The following is a 16,800-nucleotide window of genomic DNA, read 5'->3' as shown; positions in this document are numbered from 1 at the left end:
ATGCGCATCTCTCGCAGCCCCCTGAATGAATCACTATTCTGTTCTAGAAATTTCCTGCAGCCGTGTGCAAGGCTGCATGCTTCACGTTGGTCTCCTCTGTATTCAGAAAGACAGTCACAAGCATGTCATTCACATCTGACAACTGAGCACCATGCTGTTCTTTATTGTTCCATTATCGGCGACAATTGGGTATCTCATAATCATTATAATGGAGAGCAAAGATCGAGCAAAAATGGCCAGAAATCTATTTAAAAGCCACATCTGCAGAGCATTCAGGACCTTTCCCTCTAAACTGCGTGGGTCTGTGCAAGATAGTTTAGTGACCTAAATCTAAAAAAATATCACATTGATCAAATATCTTGAAGGCTACGTCATCCAAAATTAAATCTGTTCTAGGCATAGTCATACTGAGAAATTTGGTCAGTATTGTTGGTTTTGAAATTTTTGTGGCAATTGATATTAAATGCAGGGACTTTGCCATATGTTGGGGTTTAGTGAATTGACTCCCATCCTATCACTTAATACTTGTCACCTCATGGCAGGTATTAGGCTGTCGGCTGCCTTGACACCTTCATCTGCCTTTAGTGTACCTGATTGACTCTCAGATTAAGTTGGCTCTCTTGCAGCAGTGCTCCAATTTCATCTCTACTGAATTAACCAAATTGTCGCCTATGCTGAGGACAATAGCTCATTGCTGGAAGGGGGAAAAAGAGGGGGTTACACCTGTTGACCTGTTTTTTAAAATCCAATAATAAGGATTAGCCCAGGCTAGGCGTCCCTCTGGGTGCTCCATGTTTTTAGTTTTACAGTGGGCCAAGCGAATGCTATGCAAAAGTAGGTCTGGCATACTGGGATGGTAGTGATTATGTTTGAATCCCACAGTTTTTATAACTTTGCCAGTAAAATTGTATTAGTCTATTGAATGACATGGCTGTGTTTCTGAGCAAAGGTCTCTTGGGAAATTTATGGTGAGCATGTGGGTCATAGTCCTTGATGATGAGATGGTAAAACAAAAACAAAGGCTTCTTTTAGTGAGAGGGGTGGTAATGCATAAGGCCTGGCAGTGAAGATTAAGGCGTGGGTTTTTTTCTACTATGCATGGCAGTCTGAAACCCCAAGAATGCAAATGGATGGTTGTGTGTGTGTGTGACTGTTGATGTAAAACATATTCACAGATCACAATCCATACAACTTTCTATTGAAGTAGGGCAATAATTAGATTCATCTCACTGGGTATCCACTGAATTTGAATTATTCTAGTTTGTGTTCATTAAAGTATAAACCTGTAAAACTATTTTTATCTCTAATTTGGGTTTTTCACTCCTAGGCTAGGTTTTAAGTACAGCCTTAGTCAAAACAATGTGTAACGGCTCAGTTGCTGCCATTGATTTTTAATGTAATATCCCAGAAAAATGTATCTGGTGTAAATTTGTTATGATTATGGTTAGTAAATAATGTACACTCTAATGAACCTGCTACTCATTTTCTCAGTGTGATAATGTCATGTTCACTAATTTATTTTTACTTTTTTTTTCATGTGGCCTGAATGCATCACAGTGAAGGACAACATTTTTTAAGAGATGCACTTTAGATAACATTTTCCAGAATTCAAGGGTAAAGGAAGCTGGATTCGCCTGCCTCCATCTAGGCATGCTTAGCATTTTGAAGAACTGTATGGTTTTATATGAAATTATGATTTTGAATTAGTCAGGCCACACTTGTTAGGTAATGTGCCTGTGTAGTCCTAGCCTACATGTTTTTTGTTCCTTCTTGACTCTTTTTGATGAGCTTTATGATTTCTTACATAATGCTATTATGCTTGCTTTGAAGTTCTTACAGTGGCATGGCTTTAGATCTTTTGTGGTTGAAAAAGATTTAACAGATTAAGATGGAAAGTTATTGGCAGGCTAAAACCCAGCTATTAGCACTGGGAAAATGTTGCAGTTGTTAAACTAAATCAAATCAGCAATCTTGTTAATCTTCAGGTGGCCTATATGCTGCTATGTCTCATTTCATCAGTTGTTAAATTTGTGATCTAATTAAATGTGTGTGGACATTGAAATGATATTTAATTTGACTGGTTTCAATAAATTCATTGTTAAACCTATCTTTGTGTTTCTTTTATTTCATCCAGATCATGTTTGCCTGTTTTTCAGACAGGCTATTGTAAACAGCCTAGCATTTGTGTTGGTGGGTGTGGATTTTTTCCCACTCAAATTAAGGCTCTAATCAGGTCTTTTTCTTTGTCTTTGCTGTCTTGCAGGAATGTTAACTGTAGGCTTTTCTAGACCAGAGACCTGCAGCATCTTCCTCTAAAACTAGAACGACCTCAGTGCCGGTGGATTACCCCCCCCCAGAGCACACCCTAGTGAATTTGACCTGACAGTGGATACTACAGCTTCCATCCAGACAGCAAACCAAAGGAGAGCATTTCCATTGCTCTATTTATTTATTAAACCCATAACACTGACTCTTTCTAGTCCTTTTTTGTAAGGCTTTTCATTGTTGTGAACTTTCTAACAGAGGCTGTTAAAGTAATCATTAAAAATGGCTCCTGGATTGGAGGCACTTGACATTGCTGTGGTAGCTCTGTATTTTGTCCTGGTGCTAGGCATCGGGTTCTTTGCCATGTGGAAGGCCAATCGCAGCACGATAAGTGGCTACTTCCTGGCTGGACGCTCCATGACATGGATGGTGATCGGCGCGTCACTCTTTGTGAGCAACATTGGCAGTGAACATTTCATTGGCCTGGCGGGGTCAGGAGCAGCAAGTGGCTATGCTGTAGGAGCGTGGGAATTTAATGCACTTCTACTACTGCAGCTGCTTGGCTGGGTGTTCATCCCCGTGTATATCCACTCGGGGGTCTACACCATGCCCGAGTACCTGTCCAAACGCTTCGGAGGCAACAGGCTGAAGGTTTACTTTGCTGCCTTGTCTGTGCTGCTCTACATCTTTACCAAGCTGTCTGTGGACTTGTATGCTGGAGCCCTCTTTATTCAGGAGTCACTGGGGTGGAACCTTTATCTGTCCATAATCTTGCTCATCAGTATGACTGCACTGCTCACTGTCACCGGGGGATTGGTGGCAGTAATGTACACTGACGCCCTTCAGGCAGTGTTGATGATTGGTGGAGCCCTCACCTTAACCATAATCAGCCTAATCAAGGTCGGGGGGCTGGAGGGCGTCAGGACTAAGTACATGCAGGCGGTTCCCAATGTATCTGCTATATTGGCCAGTGGAAACTTCTCCTATTCTCCCTCCTGCCGCATTGAGCCCAAGCCAAACTCGCTGCACATCCTTCGAGGTCCTCTGGATGAGGACATCCCCTGGCCAGGCTTCCTCCTTGGCCAAACCCCGGCTTCCATTTGGTACTGGTGTGCAGACCAGGTCATTGTTCAGAGGGTACTTGCAGCAAAGAACATTGCTCACGCAAAGGGCTCTACACTCATGGCTGGATTTCTCAAGATCCTGCCCATGTTTATCATCATCATTCCAGGTATGATCTCTCGCATCCTGTTCGCAGACGAGATAGCCTGCATCGGGCCGGAGCACTGCTTGGCTGTGTGCGGTTCTCAGGCTGGCTGCTCAAACATCGCCTACCCGCGCCTGGTCATGTCTGTGATGCCCGTGGGACTGAGGGGCCTGATGATGGCGGTCATGATCGCCGCCCTGATGAGTGATCTGGACTCTATCTTCAACAGTGCAAGCACCATCTTCACCCTGGACATCTACCAGAGTGCTCGGCGAGGGGCATCCCAGCGGGAGCTGCTGCTTGTGGGCCGCCTGTTTGTGGTGGTTATGGTGGTAATTGGCATTGCCTGGGTCCCCGTCATTGTTGAAATGCAGGGAGGACAGACGTACCTCTACATACAGGAAGTTGCTGGCTACCTGACTCCACCCATTGCTGCCCTCTTCCTGCTAGGTGTGTTCTGGAAGCGGTGTAATGAGAAAGGTGCATTCTGGGGCGGCATGACGGGTTTCACACTAGGTACTATACGCTTGATCCTGGCATTTACCTACCGTCAGCCCCCCTGTGACCAGCCAGATGATAGGCCTGCCTTCATCACTCGTGTTCACTACATGTATGTGGCTACCGGACTGTTCTGGATTTCAGGGCTGGTGGCGGTGGTGGTCAGTCTCTGCACCTCTCCACCAGATAAAGAGCGGGTTCGCACCACCACAGTATGGGGGCTGCGCAACATTGAAAAGGTTCCCCTGAAAGACCGAGAGGAAGTATACAGGCTGACTGAGAACAGCCAGTGTACGGGCAACGCAAGCCTCCATAAAGACATGCCTCCAGATGTCCGAAACAAGAGGTGTGTGGATGGGGCGGACGTCAAACTCCTGGTCCTATCCACTGACCATGACCCAGCAACGCCTAGCACAGAGACATCCCCAGCAACCACCCCTGGAGAACAAGCTGGTAGTGGAAAGGTGGAGATCAGAGCAGAGGAAGGCTGCCATGGTAACAGGGAGAGGGGCAGATGTCTCCGATTGCTGGACTGGTTTTGTGGGTATAAGGACGAAGCACAGAACACCCAGCCAAAAATGCTGGAGGAGGAGGAGGAAAGAATCATTGCAGAGATGCTGTATGAGCCACCTAGAGTCAAACTGCTGCTTAACGTGGGCCTGGTACTCGTCTGCTCTTTGGGCATCTTCATGTATGTTTATTTCTCGCTGTAGTTTCCAACTAAAGGGGGGTTGGTGTGGGGTTTGTATGTGGGTGGAAGTTGTTTTGAGGGTGGAGGCTGTTACAAAGGCACAGTTGAATTTTCAGAGATCTGTAATATTTACAGTTGGCTATTGTAGCTCTCTAATAGGGATTCTAAGCTTATTCTAATCATTTTTCTAAATGATATAAGCTTCTCCACCATTTTAAAAAAGAAAAAGTATTCCTTTATGACAATTTTGTATAGCGCTTATTGTTAATCCTGCATTAAGAACATCTGCTGGGATTTTTAGAATTGTTGTACTCTAAGTGAATTTAATATTGGCCTTATTTGACATATGCACTTTTTTGTTTTTGTATGGTGAATAACAAATGTATTCTGTGATTAAAGGTTTTTTTTTAATTAATTTTTTTTACCACTGTTGTTAACAGTGACCATAAATTTCAGGTGTAGCATAAATCAATCAATCTTCTCAATGTCTCTGTAGTAAATCATAAATACATTTTCGGTTATAGGCCATGACTGTTTTATACAAGTTTCTGCCACTGTACTGTGATTATTACAGCATGATATTAGTAGCCCTTCAAGTGTATGATTTGTCTCTAAGTTTTATAGTGCGCTTACATGTAATTTTAAAGTGGTTAGCAAAGTAGCTATTTAGTGTCAAGTACTTCTCTGGAGAGAATATGGGGAAATGATATCCAAGCCTCTCTCTTATATGGGGCCATTATAAAGTTTATAAAACAAGCCTTTACTCGTAGATATTCACCCTGCATCTCATTCCTCAGTGCAGTTGGAAGTGCTAAGAAGCAGTGCTTCTCTGCATATGACCATTATGATGTTTTTGGTGATTAATAGGCCTATTCATCAAATTGAATAAATTTAGCCTATTGGAGAGGCATTATATCAGTAATGGCATATCATTTTGTCAAGCCTATGTATCTGGTATTTAGAAAATGTACTTTTTTAGAGCAATGAAAATGGAACAGAAAAAGCACAAGACTCGATGTTGCTCGTGTCACGTTGGCACCCTTGCTCAAAATGAATTTCTTTCCATCCATTAGCAGAAATAGCGTAACTTGATATAGTACGTTACTGACCATTTTGATTGGCTGTTCAGTGAGTAGTCACTGTTATTGTTGACCAAATACCAGCCACATCTGGAGCTATATTACTGTTTTTTAGTTTATAAATGACATCTTCTGCTACTGTGTTTGGTTTGATCATTTCTATGTGTCTCTATAACATGTTGCATTTCAGAACCAACGTACAGTTTTTTATGCACTATTATTGTACCTAACAAAAAGCTACAAATACCGATTCTCATGATTCTGTATCAAGTCATGTTTTATGCACATTTTATGTTCATGATGTTCATCATCTTTTGAAAAATTTGCTTGTGAAGTTACGTTGCGTTAATAGGTTGTTCAATATATTTCAGGGCTCATTGGATTACCAACAATATACACTCACCGGCCACTTCATTAGGTACACCTTACTAATACTGGGTAGGTATCAGCTTTCAGCTCAGTGTCAACCAGCTACCAAAGTGACATCTGCCTCAAGGTTCGACGTGTTGCATTCTGAGATGCTTTTCTGCTCACCACAGTTGTAAAGAGGTTATCTGAGTTACTGTTGCCTTTCTATCAGCTCGAACCAGTCTGGCCGTTCTCTGACCTCTGCCATCAACAAGGCATTTTCACCCAGAGAACTGCCGCTCACTGGATATTTTCTCTTTTTCGGACCATTCTCTGTAAACCCTAGAGATGGTTGTGCGTGAAAATCCCAGTAGATCAGCCGTTTCTGAATTACTCAAACCAGCCCGTCTGGCACCAACAACCATGCCACGTTCAAAGTCACTTAAATCATCTTTCTTCCCCATTCTGATGCTTGGTTTGAACTTCAGCAGATTGTCTTGACCGTGTCTACATGCCTAAATGCATTGAGTTGCTGCCACATGATTGGCTGATTAGATATTTGTGTTAACAAGCAGTTGAACAGATGTACCTAATGAAGTGGCTGGTGAGTGTACATTTCTTATATATTAGTATCTACTGTGTGTTATTGTGTATTTTGTGCACTGCTGTGCTGAACTGTCTTTTAAACGTATTTCAAATGCATCTTTTATAAACCTCTTCTTACCAAATGTGTCTTAGTGTGCAATGCTAAAGCAAAAAAAACAAAAAAACCCCAAGAGTAATAAAGAGTTGAGTTTCTCGTCCTGAAAATTTTGTGCAGTCAATATACCACACCTGTTTAAATCCATGTGATAAATCAGCTAGTTTAGCTGTGTAGTATATTTTCAGCTAATCTTGAGCTGCATATCAACAGACCATCATAGTGCAGTTGAAATGACATTTCAGACGCACGTCACTGGATGAGCTTACTCATAACATTATCAAGGATAATTTGGCCAGGTGCACAAAGTTGCTGGCCTTCTGCATTGATGTCATTATTTTATCAGTTCCTCTCCCGCAGTGTAGGTGTCCAAACATCAACATTCTCCCCCCAGTCCACACAAGACGGAAGAAACAAAGCAGACTTTGTGGATTGTATTGTGGAATTGGACAGGGAAGCATGAATGACCACAGTCCAGAAGGTCAGTGTCACAATGTGGCAGGTTCATCTTTATGAATGTCAGGCATAAATGATGATGATGATCGGTGTGTGCAGAAGAGCTTTAAAACTTTTGTTTCCTTTTTGAGAGAAAATACATTGCTATTTTTCTGGATTTTATTTTTAGAGATTAAAACTTAATAAAGTTTCTGTGGAAACGAAAAGGCAAATGCGTTTTCATTCTACATGTGAAAGTGAAATGAGAAAGACTTAACAGTTGGACAGTTGGAGAGCACATGCTTCTACACAGCACTGGTTTATAATGGATAAATTTATAATTTAAAGATTGTATCATTGATTTAATGTGCTGTGTACTTTCAGTTTGCTGACTTGAAATGTTGCATTATGTTGCATCACTGACAACAGGTAGATGGATATTCTGTAACTGGCATATGAGTATCAGATTGGATACATTCTTTTTTCCATTTTTAGTCCTCATAAATGATTGTTGAACATCCATTATAATAAAATTGTGAGGTGTTTGAATGATCATTTTTCTTCCTTGACAGATTAGTTGTGGACTCCACTAGGTGGTTGATCTTAAGTGTTGCTGTTGGTAATAATAGATACTCATTTTATTACAACTGAATAACTGCAGTGTTTGACACTGTGCATAAAATTGGAAGAAGTAAGAAGGAATCCATACTGTAAGGGCCTAAGTAGTATTAACAAAATAACCCTCTAAATCAATGTTTGCCATGTATCTTGGGGGCTTTCTGTTAATGTTCCCCTGGGTTGCATAAACCCCAGCTAGGCCTTTAATTAATCTGCTCAGAGGCAAGAGAGGATTGGTTGATACACAAGACGCAACCAATCAAGAAGCCAGGATCAGTGTCCCACAACTCTCCACTCGTTACACTTTAGCCCCAGACATCTACTCTTGTCCTCTGTCCCCCAACCGCCCAATAACTTTCTATAGTTTCAAAGCCCAATGGGCCAGTGTGCAGTATACTGTATGAATGAATGAATGAATGAATGAATACTTTAATAATCCCAGAAGGGAAATTGTTGTTGCCCACCAGCATACAAACAATATAGAAATACAAAATTAAAAAGAAAGAAAAGAGAAAATAATATGTACACACAATCAGTATAAAAAGTATTAGTACAGGTTGAGGAAATACTCCGGGATTGACTCATTGCAGTATCTTATCGCAGATGGTAATAAAGACATACTGAAACGTTGGGTGGAGTCTAGAGGAAAGATGAGGCATTCACTGAAGACACTTTTTAGCTCACTGTAGAAACAATGCAGCGGATTATCAGTGTCTTGGAGAATTACTTGTCTTCTTCTTTATTCTCTGTTCAGTGCTATCCTCTAGTGCCTCAGAGGTCACTCCAGCGATGGCAGCAGCTTCCTTACTGACTTTGGTGACTCTGTTTCCATCATCTGCATTGATGCAGCCATCCTACAGCAGAAAACAGAACTACAATATGGCTACAATACTTTGGTGGAACATTCCCAGGGTCTTCTTGCTCACGCTGAATGCCTGTAATTTCCTATTGTGCCTTTTTTTGGACAGCGTTAGTGTTAAATTTCCAATCAAGCTTTTTATCTTATGTGCACTCCCTGATATTTATAGGAAGACACAATTTCAACATCCTGGTCTTTGATTAGGACAGGACTCAGCGGGTCTTTCTTTCACCTGAAATCAATGACCAACTCCTTGGTTTTAGAGTGACACATTCCACACTGCTGAATTTATCTCTACTATTTCAGTCAAAGAGTAGAGATGACTGAAATATGATTGAATAGAGCTGAATTCATTCACTCTAAGACATACTGTAATAGTTAACACATTGTCTAAATATATGTTTCAACACAGTGTGATGAGCTGAATTCTCATTTCCATAATAACTGATATCAGTGGTGTCCTATGAGCCCCCATGTCAGCCAGTTAAAATGTAGTGCACACACTCCACAGTTGACAGTGTAACTGGCAGTTGGAAATATATTGTGCAAATAATTTATTTTTCCTGACTTCTAAGTCGGTTATGAGCCAACAGTGCCTTGGCTAAAGCAGGTAAATAAGTGACGTTGAGAGTAATACAATCAGGGAAATCCTCACTGACACCTACTTCATTTGATTGCTATTGTGTGAGGGTGAGCAAACCTGTAACATGGTATTCACTGCTGCAGCAAGATACGGTTAATGCTAGTGCATCATTCACTCAAAGGAGGGTGAATGGTTCAGCATGTATCTGTCCAAAAGGTTGATCTCATGTCAACTTGGCTTGACAATTTACAAAATCCCCCCAGTTGAGCTTGTGGTCTCCTCTAATGGTATCCAGCTGCAGGATGGTATTCAAAACACACTTTGAGTTTGATAGCCTGGTAACTGATATTGGTTTGGTGTTTTGGTTTCTCTGATCAGCCCCCCTCTTTTGCACACTTCGCTTTGTCCTCCACCAACCCCTGTCCAACTCACACACTCCCTCTTTCCCGAAAGGAAACTAACTATATTGTCTTTGTGGAAAAGTACTGGCATTCAGGCCTTGCTTTGTTCATTGTCTATTTTCGACAGTGAAAACAAGAACAATAGTCTGAAACAAAATAATCCAAATGGCCTCACCACGTTGGCATAATGATACTATTAGATGTGATGACTTTGGCTGTATGCATTCAGTGCTGTCAATCACAATTATATAATATGCAAAAAACATTTAGAATGTGACTATTTATTATGTGGGCTTGCAAAGTTGATGCAAAAATATGACCTGTCCAAAAATTGCATAATGGTTTGCATTAAGATTCACAGATTACATATCTCAGCAGAATATTATAATACCCCCTGTAGCGTAACAATATATCAGTCTTAGACGTACACTCTGTGCAGGGTAAGATGCCAGCTGCTCTGAAGTTGTGACTGGTTGTCATGGAGATGCCCCTGAGAGGGAGGACAGGAATACAATCAAGGTCTGGTTCTGACAACAGGGAGGCAGCAACAAAAGTACCAATCACATCACAGCTGGGTTAGACAGTGATGGTTAGGCAGGTGTCCAAATGTCTTGCATTTGTCCAGGCAGCTCATTGGAGGGGGGTTGTGGGGGGAAAGGCCTGCTGCTCTCTCTCTCTCATGGAGATAACTGTAAATCAGATGAGAGAAGTCAGTACAGGAAGGTCATTCATCCGGTCCTTAGCTCTCACTGTGAAACAGTAGGATGTTGATGCTGTATGGATCACTCATTTAATTGAGGAGGAAACTGATTAGGAACCATCAATGTGCAGCTCTATCAGTGTGATCTGTGACACCCACTGAAACACCACAGCCTTGCATTGCTTCACTGACATTGTGTTACCATGGACAAAACAAAGAAGGAGAAGGAGTGACAGTACACATCTGATAAGGATACTGATGCGCCGAATAACAAATAATTTCATTGTGTTTTCTGTATTCTCATTAATTATGTAATGAATTATCTTATGAATAACATGGTGGAAGGGTGGCCTAGTAGTCAGTGAGGCCATCCTGCAAATGAAAAGTCGCAGGCTTGATCCCTGCAACAACCAATGAGTGCCCACCAACAAACATGTGTCCTGTTAAAGTGTCCTTGAGTCAGACGATGTATCCCTCCTTCACTATCACTCAGTTTTTCACGCTGTGCTGGAAAAGAACATCTGAAAAATGCATGTAAAATGTTATAAAAAACAGAGTTTATTAAGTTTGTTTTTCTCAAATCATGAGTTTCTGAACCCAGTCAGTGAGCTGTCAGCTAATCAGTCAATTGAAAAGCGTAAACACGTCAATGTAATTCCCACTTATTGGGGTGACGGAACGGAAGCAACCATGTAGGGAATGTGGTGTGACCTTTCAGATATACAGAAAACACAATCAATGCATTCCTGTCATTCCCCACATACAACCCCAACTAAACTATGGCGGCATGCCTGGGATTCTGGCGGTAATCCATGGAATAAGGCTTCAATGGCAAAGGGAAATATTTACCTCCCTTAGGAATAACAGCAGGACGAATAGACTGTCTAGGGACATGGGAATGCATGAGAATCAATGAAGCACACATCTTACTTAGTAAGGCCTTTTACCTTCATGCTCTATTGGGTCAAACCTTCCAGGGAAAACGGCATTCTTGATCTTTGACATATCAACAGCATGGCTCCTCCCTTAAGTGTCATATGTAAACTGCTGACAAAGAGGGCGCTGATGTGGAAGATGTGAGCCAATGTTGTGAAACAGACTGTAGAGGGAGTGAAGCGTGGTTGTGGGAGTGGGCGAGGGTGTGGGTATTAAGTGACATGCAGGATAAATATTGAGTCAGTGTTATTACATGGGGATGTGAACTTTGGGTCTGCATGCTGAGGATTATTTGTCAGTGGCAGATGTAAGCAAGGAATATTCATGTGGATTCCTTATTTTTCTGTATATATATGTTTATGTCTTGGAAAAAGAAATTGATCAGTGTGGGTTTCAATGGAATGTTAGTGTCATGTGATGTTTCAGAGGCTTTTCCACCTCAAGAATACAATTCAGGGGGAACCACTGAATACTTATATTTTTTGGCATGAGCTACGCGATGCATAAAAGGATCAACCCATTTTAGAAACAACAAATAGGGGATGCCAAAAACTGCTTTGTTGAAACTGGGTTGACCAAATGTTATGGCATTTGATATGTGCTCTAGTGTAGCCAAGTTGTAGCCATAACATGAAGTTTAGTTGATTGGACAGTGTGGGCATGGCCTCTAACTGAAGGAGAGTTCAATATCACAAGTATAACTATGAAACTTGATGAACTCTCAAGTTCAAATTCAGAACTCTTTCGGTTTGGAACATGCAAATCCATTCAAATCTGCCAAAACTTGACAAACTAGTGGCACTGGATATTAAGCAAATGGCACCAAAGTTGACCCAAAGATGGATACGTAAGATAATATGACTGATCAACACCTGCACTAGAAAGAGGGAGTGACATTGGAAGTTGTAGTTTCATTTGAATGCATGGAAAAGTACTGTTGTATCATCGCTCAAGCTTAAATAATCCTAAGGGAGAGGGCGGGAGAGCAGTTCCCAGGAGAAACATGTTGCTGCGTGAGGTATTGCTGTATATCTGACATTTTGGCACATCACTTCTGCACGTAATACATTGTATCACCTGCAAGGCATAAGCCACTACATGCCAACCTGAAAGTATGTCTAGTTGAAAACCAAGGCTCTACAATCCTGCCTAACCAACCGACAAACCATCAAGGACATGGGTTACACTTTGTTTGGATAGACCAATGTTGATACTCAACTATCATGTGACGGAAAGTAGATGTTCAACAGAGTGTCACTTCCCAATTTGGTGCATTTCCACAGAATATGTAACCCTAACCCTGACCTCAGCCTAACCCTAACCTTATGTACTCTATATGAGTCATCTTGTCCTTATCCAACCTGACCCTATTTCATCATGGTTCATTGGCTCCAGTGGCACTGCTCGCTCTCTTTCACATACGGCAGTCTTGTTTTTCCATTTCCATTTCACGGGCCTTAGTGCATACATTCCACTGCCATTCAAAACAAATATTGTACGTTTTACTCCATTGCATTTATGAAAGAATGTGTAATTACTAGTTACTTTTTAAGAAAATGTGAAGCATACAAAATATATGATCTGTACATAAAATGATGAACTTTTCTTGTAATGTCCTTACAAGGACATTATATTGAATGTGTACTTTTACCTACGTTGATTGCAAATTCAGTGGTTTCATGGTATTTCTACTTTTACCGAACCAAAGGATTTGTCTGGTGTTCCATGTGACAATTTACTGCTCTGAATAATTTGTCTGCAAACATAATCTCTGGAGGATAACGAATTGGGTTGGGCATACAGTGCCCTTATAGTAAAAATTAACAGATGTTCTGCTTGTACTGGCATCAATTCATTTCCAGACATGCTGTGTTCTAACTTCCCGGCATCACGCTATGTCAGCAAAGAAATTTCTGAGAATAATATAAAAAAAAAAGAAGTAAAGTTAATAATTGGTTAGAACTAACTCAAGTGCAGATATTGAAAATTGAATATCAGAGAGAGTAAGACAAATCCTAGCACATGACAATGTGGAGATCAGAATACGCTTTGAATTTTTGTATCTCACCTTACTCTATCTACAGGTGCAAAATTTAATTTACATAAAAGACCAACTGGTGGGTTTTGCCCAAGGAGAGCGCTGCCATTTGCAATGTAGAGAATGTGGTTTCATTTTTTTTTTGCACAGAAAGGTTTTGAAAGTTATTGTTTCTCCCTTTGCCAGTCAGTTCTGTTGTCTCTCCACCACTCTATAGAATTTTACCAGTTACTACCAGTTTTGAGTGCCACTAGTGTGTGTGTGTGTGTGTGTGTGCGTGTGTGTGTGTGTGTCATCTGTCTGTCGGCCTGTCTCTCTCTACTCTGTGTACATTATGTTCCATTTTTCCATGATCCTTACAGGGGGGAGAGCCGGCACAGAGTCTGTCCACTGACACTGCACAGCGAAACACAAATGATCTGGGAATGAGCTAGCGGGAATGATCAAGTCCAGCTCAGGGGTTCAGTCGGGACACCGCCCCTTCAAACACAGGATCTGATTTCAAGCCACCATGTCAGCAAGCACCCACCCTGCTGAAGTGTCCTTGGCCAAGACACTGACCCCCTACTGACTGTGGGGGCGCTGTTCTGCTGCTGAGCACCCTCATGTCTCTGGAGGGGGGCGAGCGAAAAGACTGTTTCTTTATGGGGTAAATAAAGTAAATATCACGTTACATTAATGCGGGACCCAACTTCAGTGCCATACCTAACCAAATACTGGTTTGGTTGTTAACAAAACTGGAAAGCGAACAATGTAGTATTTGTTGACGGAGCAAATCATCTATAATTTATTGGCAAGAATTATCACTTATTTTAATAAACAAATTTAACTCCAAAAAATTAGTATGGCAGTGAAATGTGTTCCTGTCAGCTAGTGTGAGCTGCAATTAAACTGTCCAACTAGTCTTTCTTTATTCTAATCTCTTTTCCCTTGTATTGGACTGCCTCTATATGGGCAACATGGGAATTACAGGTGAATATATTATCCACCAACCAGTCAGGTCCAGTTAACATTATTCTTGACCCACACTCAGTGCTATCATCTGGTAGTTCAAGATTTGTGTTTTTGAGTGTGTGTGTGTGTGTACCGGGCAGGGTCAGAATGACTTCCAACACACTTCCACACAACATTTCTTTATCAGCTTGACAAAATACCATGTATTTTGTATGCCTAACATTTTCAAGGTCACCCCCCCCCCCCTTACCCACACACACACACACACACACACACACACACATATACATACACACACAGACGTTCACACTCACACAACTGCACTGTTTATTTCTCAGGCAAACAGGAAAGATAAAATGTAAATGAAATATGAGCAGTGTTCCTGTGAGCTGGTGAGCTAATGTTTGCTACTCTCGCTGACCAGCTTTACTCTCCGTCGGTCTCTCTCTCTCACTCTGTTCTGTTCTCACTCCCAGGAACCTGGATCTCCAGACCAACACCTGTGGCCTCCAGAGACCTGAGAAAAGGTTGGCACAAAATAGAAAAACTGAAAAAATACCATTCTTATCATGCATGTCTCGTTAAATTTTGGCATGATTTTTGAAGAGTTGACTCTTTTTCTTCTTCTTGGCTGTAGTTTTGTGTGAGTGTAAGCAGTAAACAGTAGCTGTGTTAATTAACTTCTCTAACCTGAATTAGATAAGATTTCAGATTATAGTTTACTGGAATTTCTCTTAACCTCATCTGGAAAAAGCAAACACCAGATCGCCAGAAAAAAGACAACAACCTTTCTTGTCCGTCTTAGATGAGCATGCCTGATTGGTCCAACCTGACCCTGCACCTGGAGGACTCCCTGACTAGTGCCTTGGGTCATTACCTTGACAGCTGGAGGCGTAATGTGTCGGCCGCAGCCAATGCCCTGGACAAGACGCTGGCTGAGGAGAACTTCAAGAACGTCATCTGGTACCTGGCGGTGGTGATCGGCATGTTTGCCTTCATCGTTGTGGCCATCCTGGTGAGCACGGTCAAGTCCAAGAGGAGGGAGCACTCCAACGACCCCTACCACAAATACATCGAGGAAGACTGGACCGCTCAGATACAACAGACCTTCGTCATCAGCAACTCTGCAAGCCACTAGTGTAAACATAGACTACATGACACACAGCACATCATCATCATCATCAGCAGCAGCAGCAGCAGCAGCATCACAGATCATCCCAAACGCTGCCCTTTCCCCATCTTTTCCTTTCACAATAATGAATAGTGAATGTTGATTATGCCAGTGAAACTTGTAATCAGAATAAAGAACTCTAATCAACATTGTGTACGTAAATATTGTGGTACAGCACCATCCTCAATCCATCAACATCACTCATATGTTAGGATTCAAAGTTAGACTGTTACTGGTATTATCTGGCTCAGCAGAACATACATTATTCTACCTGTAGAGGGCAGCACAGGCTCCCTCCCAGGCTGCTGGGGAGCATAACACAGACAACAGAGGAGAGATGAAAAGAGCACTAATGAGAGACGTAAAAATAGAGGTGCAGCTGCTGCTCTGTGTATAGTGTATGAAGGGTATATGTAAGGATTAAATCCACAGTATGAGTAAGTCAGTGTAAGATCTGTGAGTCAGCGTGTAGGTTTGAAAAGAAAGAAATGGAGGAAAAAGAGATCACTACCCACATCTCTCCATCATCATGCTCAATAAAATGATGCACATTCTGGTATTATGAAAGCTCCAAACAACATGATTTGTACCTTCCTCATTCTTCTTTTTGAACCCGAAGACTTTTTTGCTCATGAAATTGATAATTATACACTCAATAATCTCACTCGCTTTATGAGTATAGAGATTCAAAATAAAATTGAAATAAAGGCTAGTGCAACAAGCAGTTTATAGTAGTGTAGTAGTATAGTAGTATAGTCACAATGCACCGTAAGCCCTGGCTGCTGCAGTCGAGCCAAAGTAACAATGAGAGAGTTACTGTGGGGAGATCAAGTTACTGTTTCTGCCTGGCTCAAAACAAAAGCCACAGAGAAGCTTTGGTACCAGAGTGGGCATCGATTGCCTTCACACACACACACACACACACACACACACACACACACACACACACACAGAGCGCTGAAAATGGAGGATGTGTCTAATTTGTATTGTATGTAATTTGTACTGTATAGTTGTTTTTTTGTTTTGCTTTGCATGCAGGCTTATGCACATACACAAACACATATTACTCTCTTTATGGAGAGTTATTCATAAATAATTCTAATGTATACTAAAATGGCTTTGAGACATTCTAAACTTTCTGGCACTCATTGTATTGTCATATATGACAAATCCCACATAGCTCTAAGCAGGTTAAAGCAAACTCAAAAGAATATTATTATTACTATTCGTATATAAATAATATTTGACCCGTGGTCAGATAGCACATTACCCATGCTAAACTCATCTGCAGAACAGCCACAGCATAGCCACTTCTAC

General features: G+C 41.4%; 2 protein-coding genes across 2 annotated transcripts; both read left to right on the top strand.

Annotated features, from left to right (window-relative positions):
• Positions 1-2,278: 2,278 nt before the first annotated feature.
• On the top strand, positions 2,279-5,001 carry slc5a3b (solute carrier family 5 member 3b). Its single transcript, XM_071926999.2, has one exon. It carries the CDS (start codon positions 2,548-2,550, stop codon positions 4,681-4,683), a length of 2,136 nt encoding a protein of 711 aa, XP_071783100.1. The 5' UTR covers positions 2,279-2,547; the 3' UTR covers positions 4,684-5,001.
• Positions 5,002-15,117: 10,116 nt separating this feature from the next.
• Positions 15,118-15,450, top strand: LOC139933015 (potassium voltage-gated channel subfamily E member 2-like). The gene has a single exon (XM_071926991.2). The coding sequence runs from the start codon at positions 15,118-15,120 to the stop codon at positions 15,448-15,450; it is 333 nt and encodes a 110-aa protein (XP_071783092.2).
• The last annotated feature ends 1,350 nt before the right edge of the window (positions 15,451-16,800 follow it).

Source organism: Centroberyx gerrardi, chromosome 10, assembly GCF_048128805.1.
Source record: "Centroberyx gerrardi isolate f3 chromosome 10, fCenGer3.hap1.cur.20231027, whole genome shotgun sequence".
Lineage (NCBI taxonomy): Eukaryota > Metazoa > Chordata > Actinopteri > Beryciformes > Berycidae > Centroberyx > Centroberyx gerrardi.
Note: the sequence above shows the minus strand (reverse complement) of the source record. Positions and strands in the feature narration are given on the sequence as shown.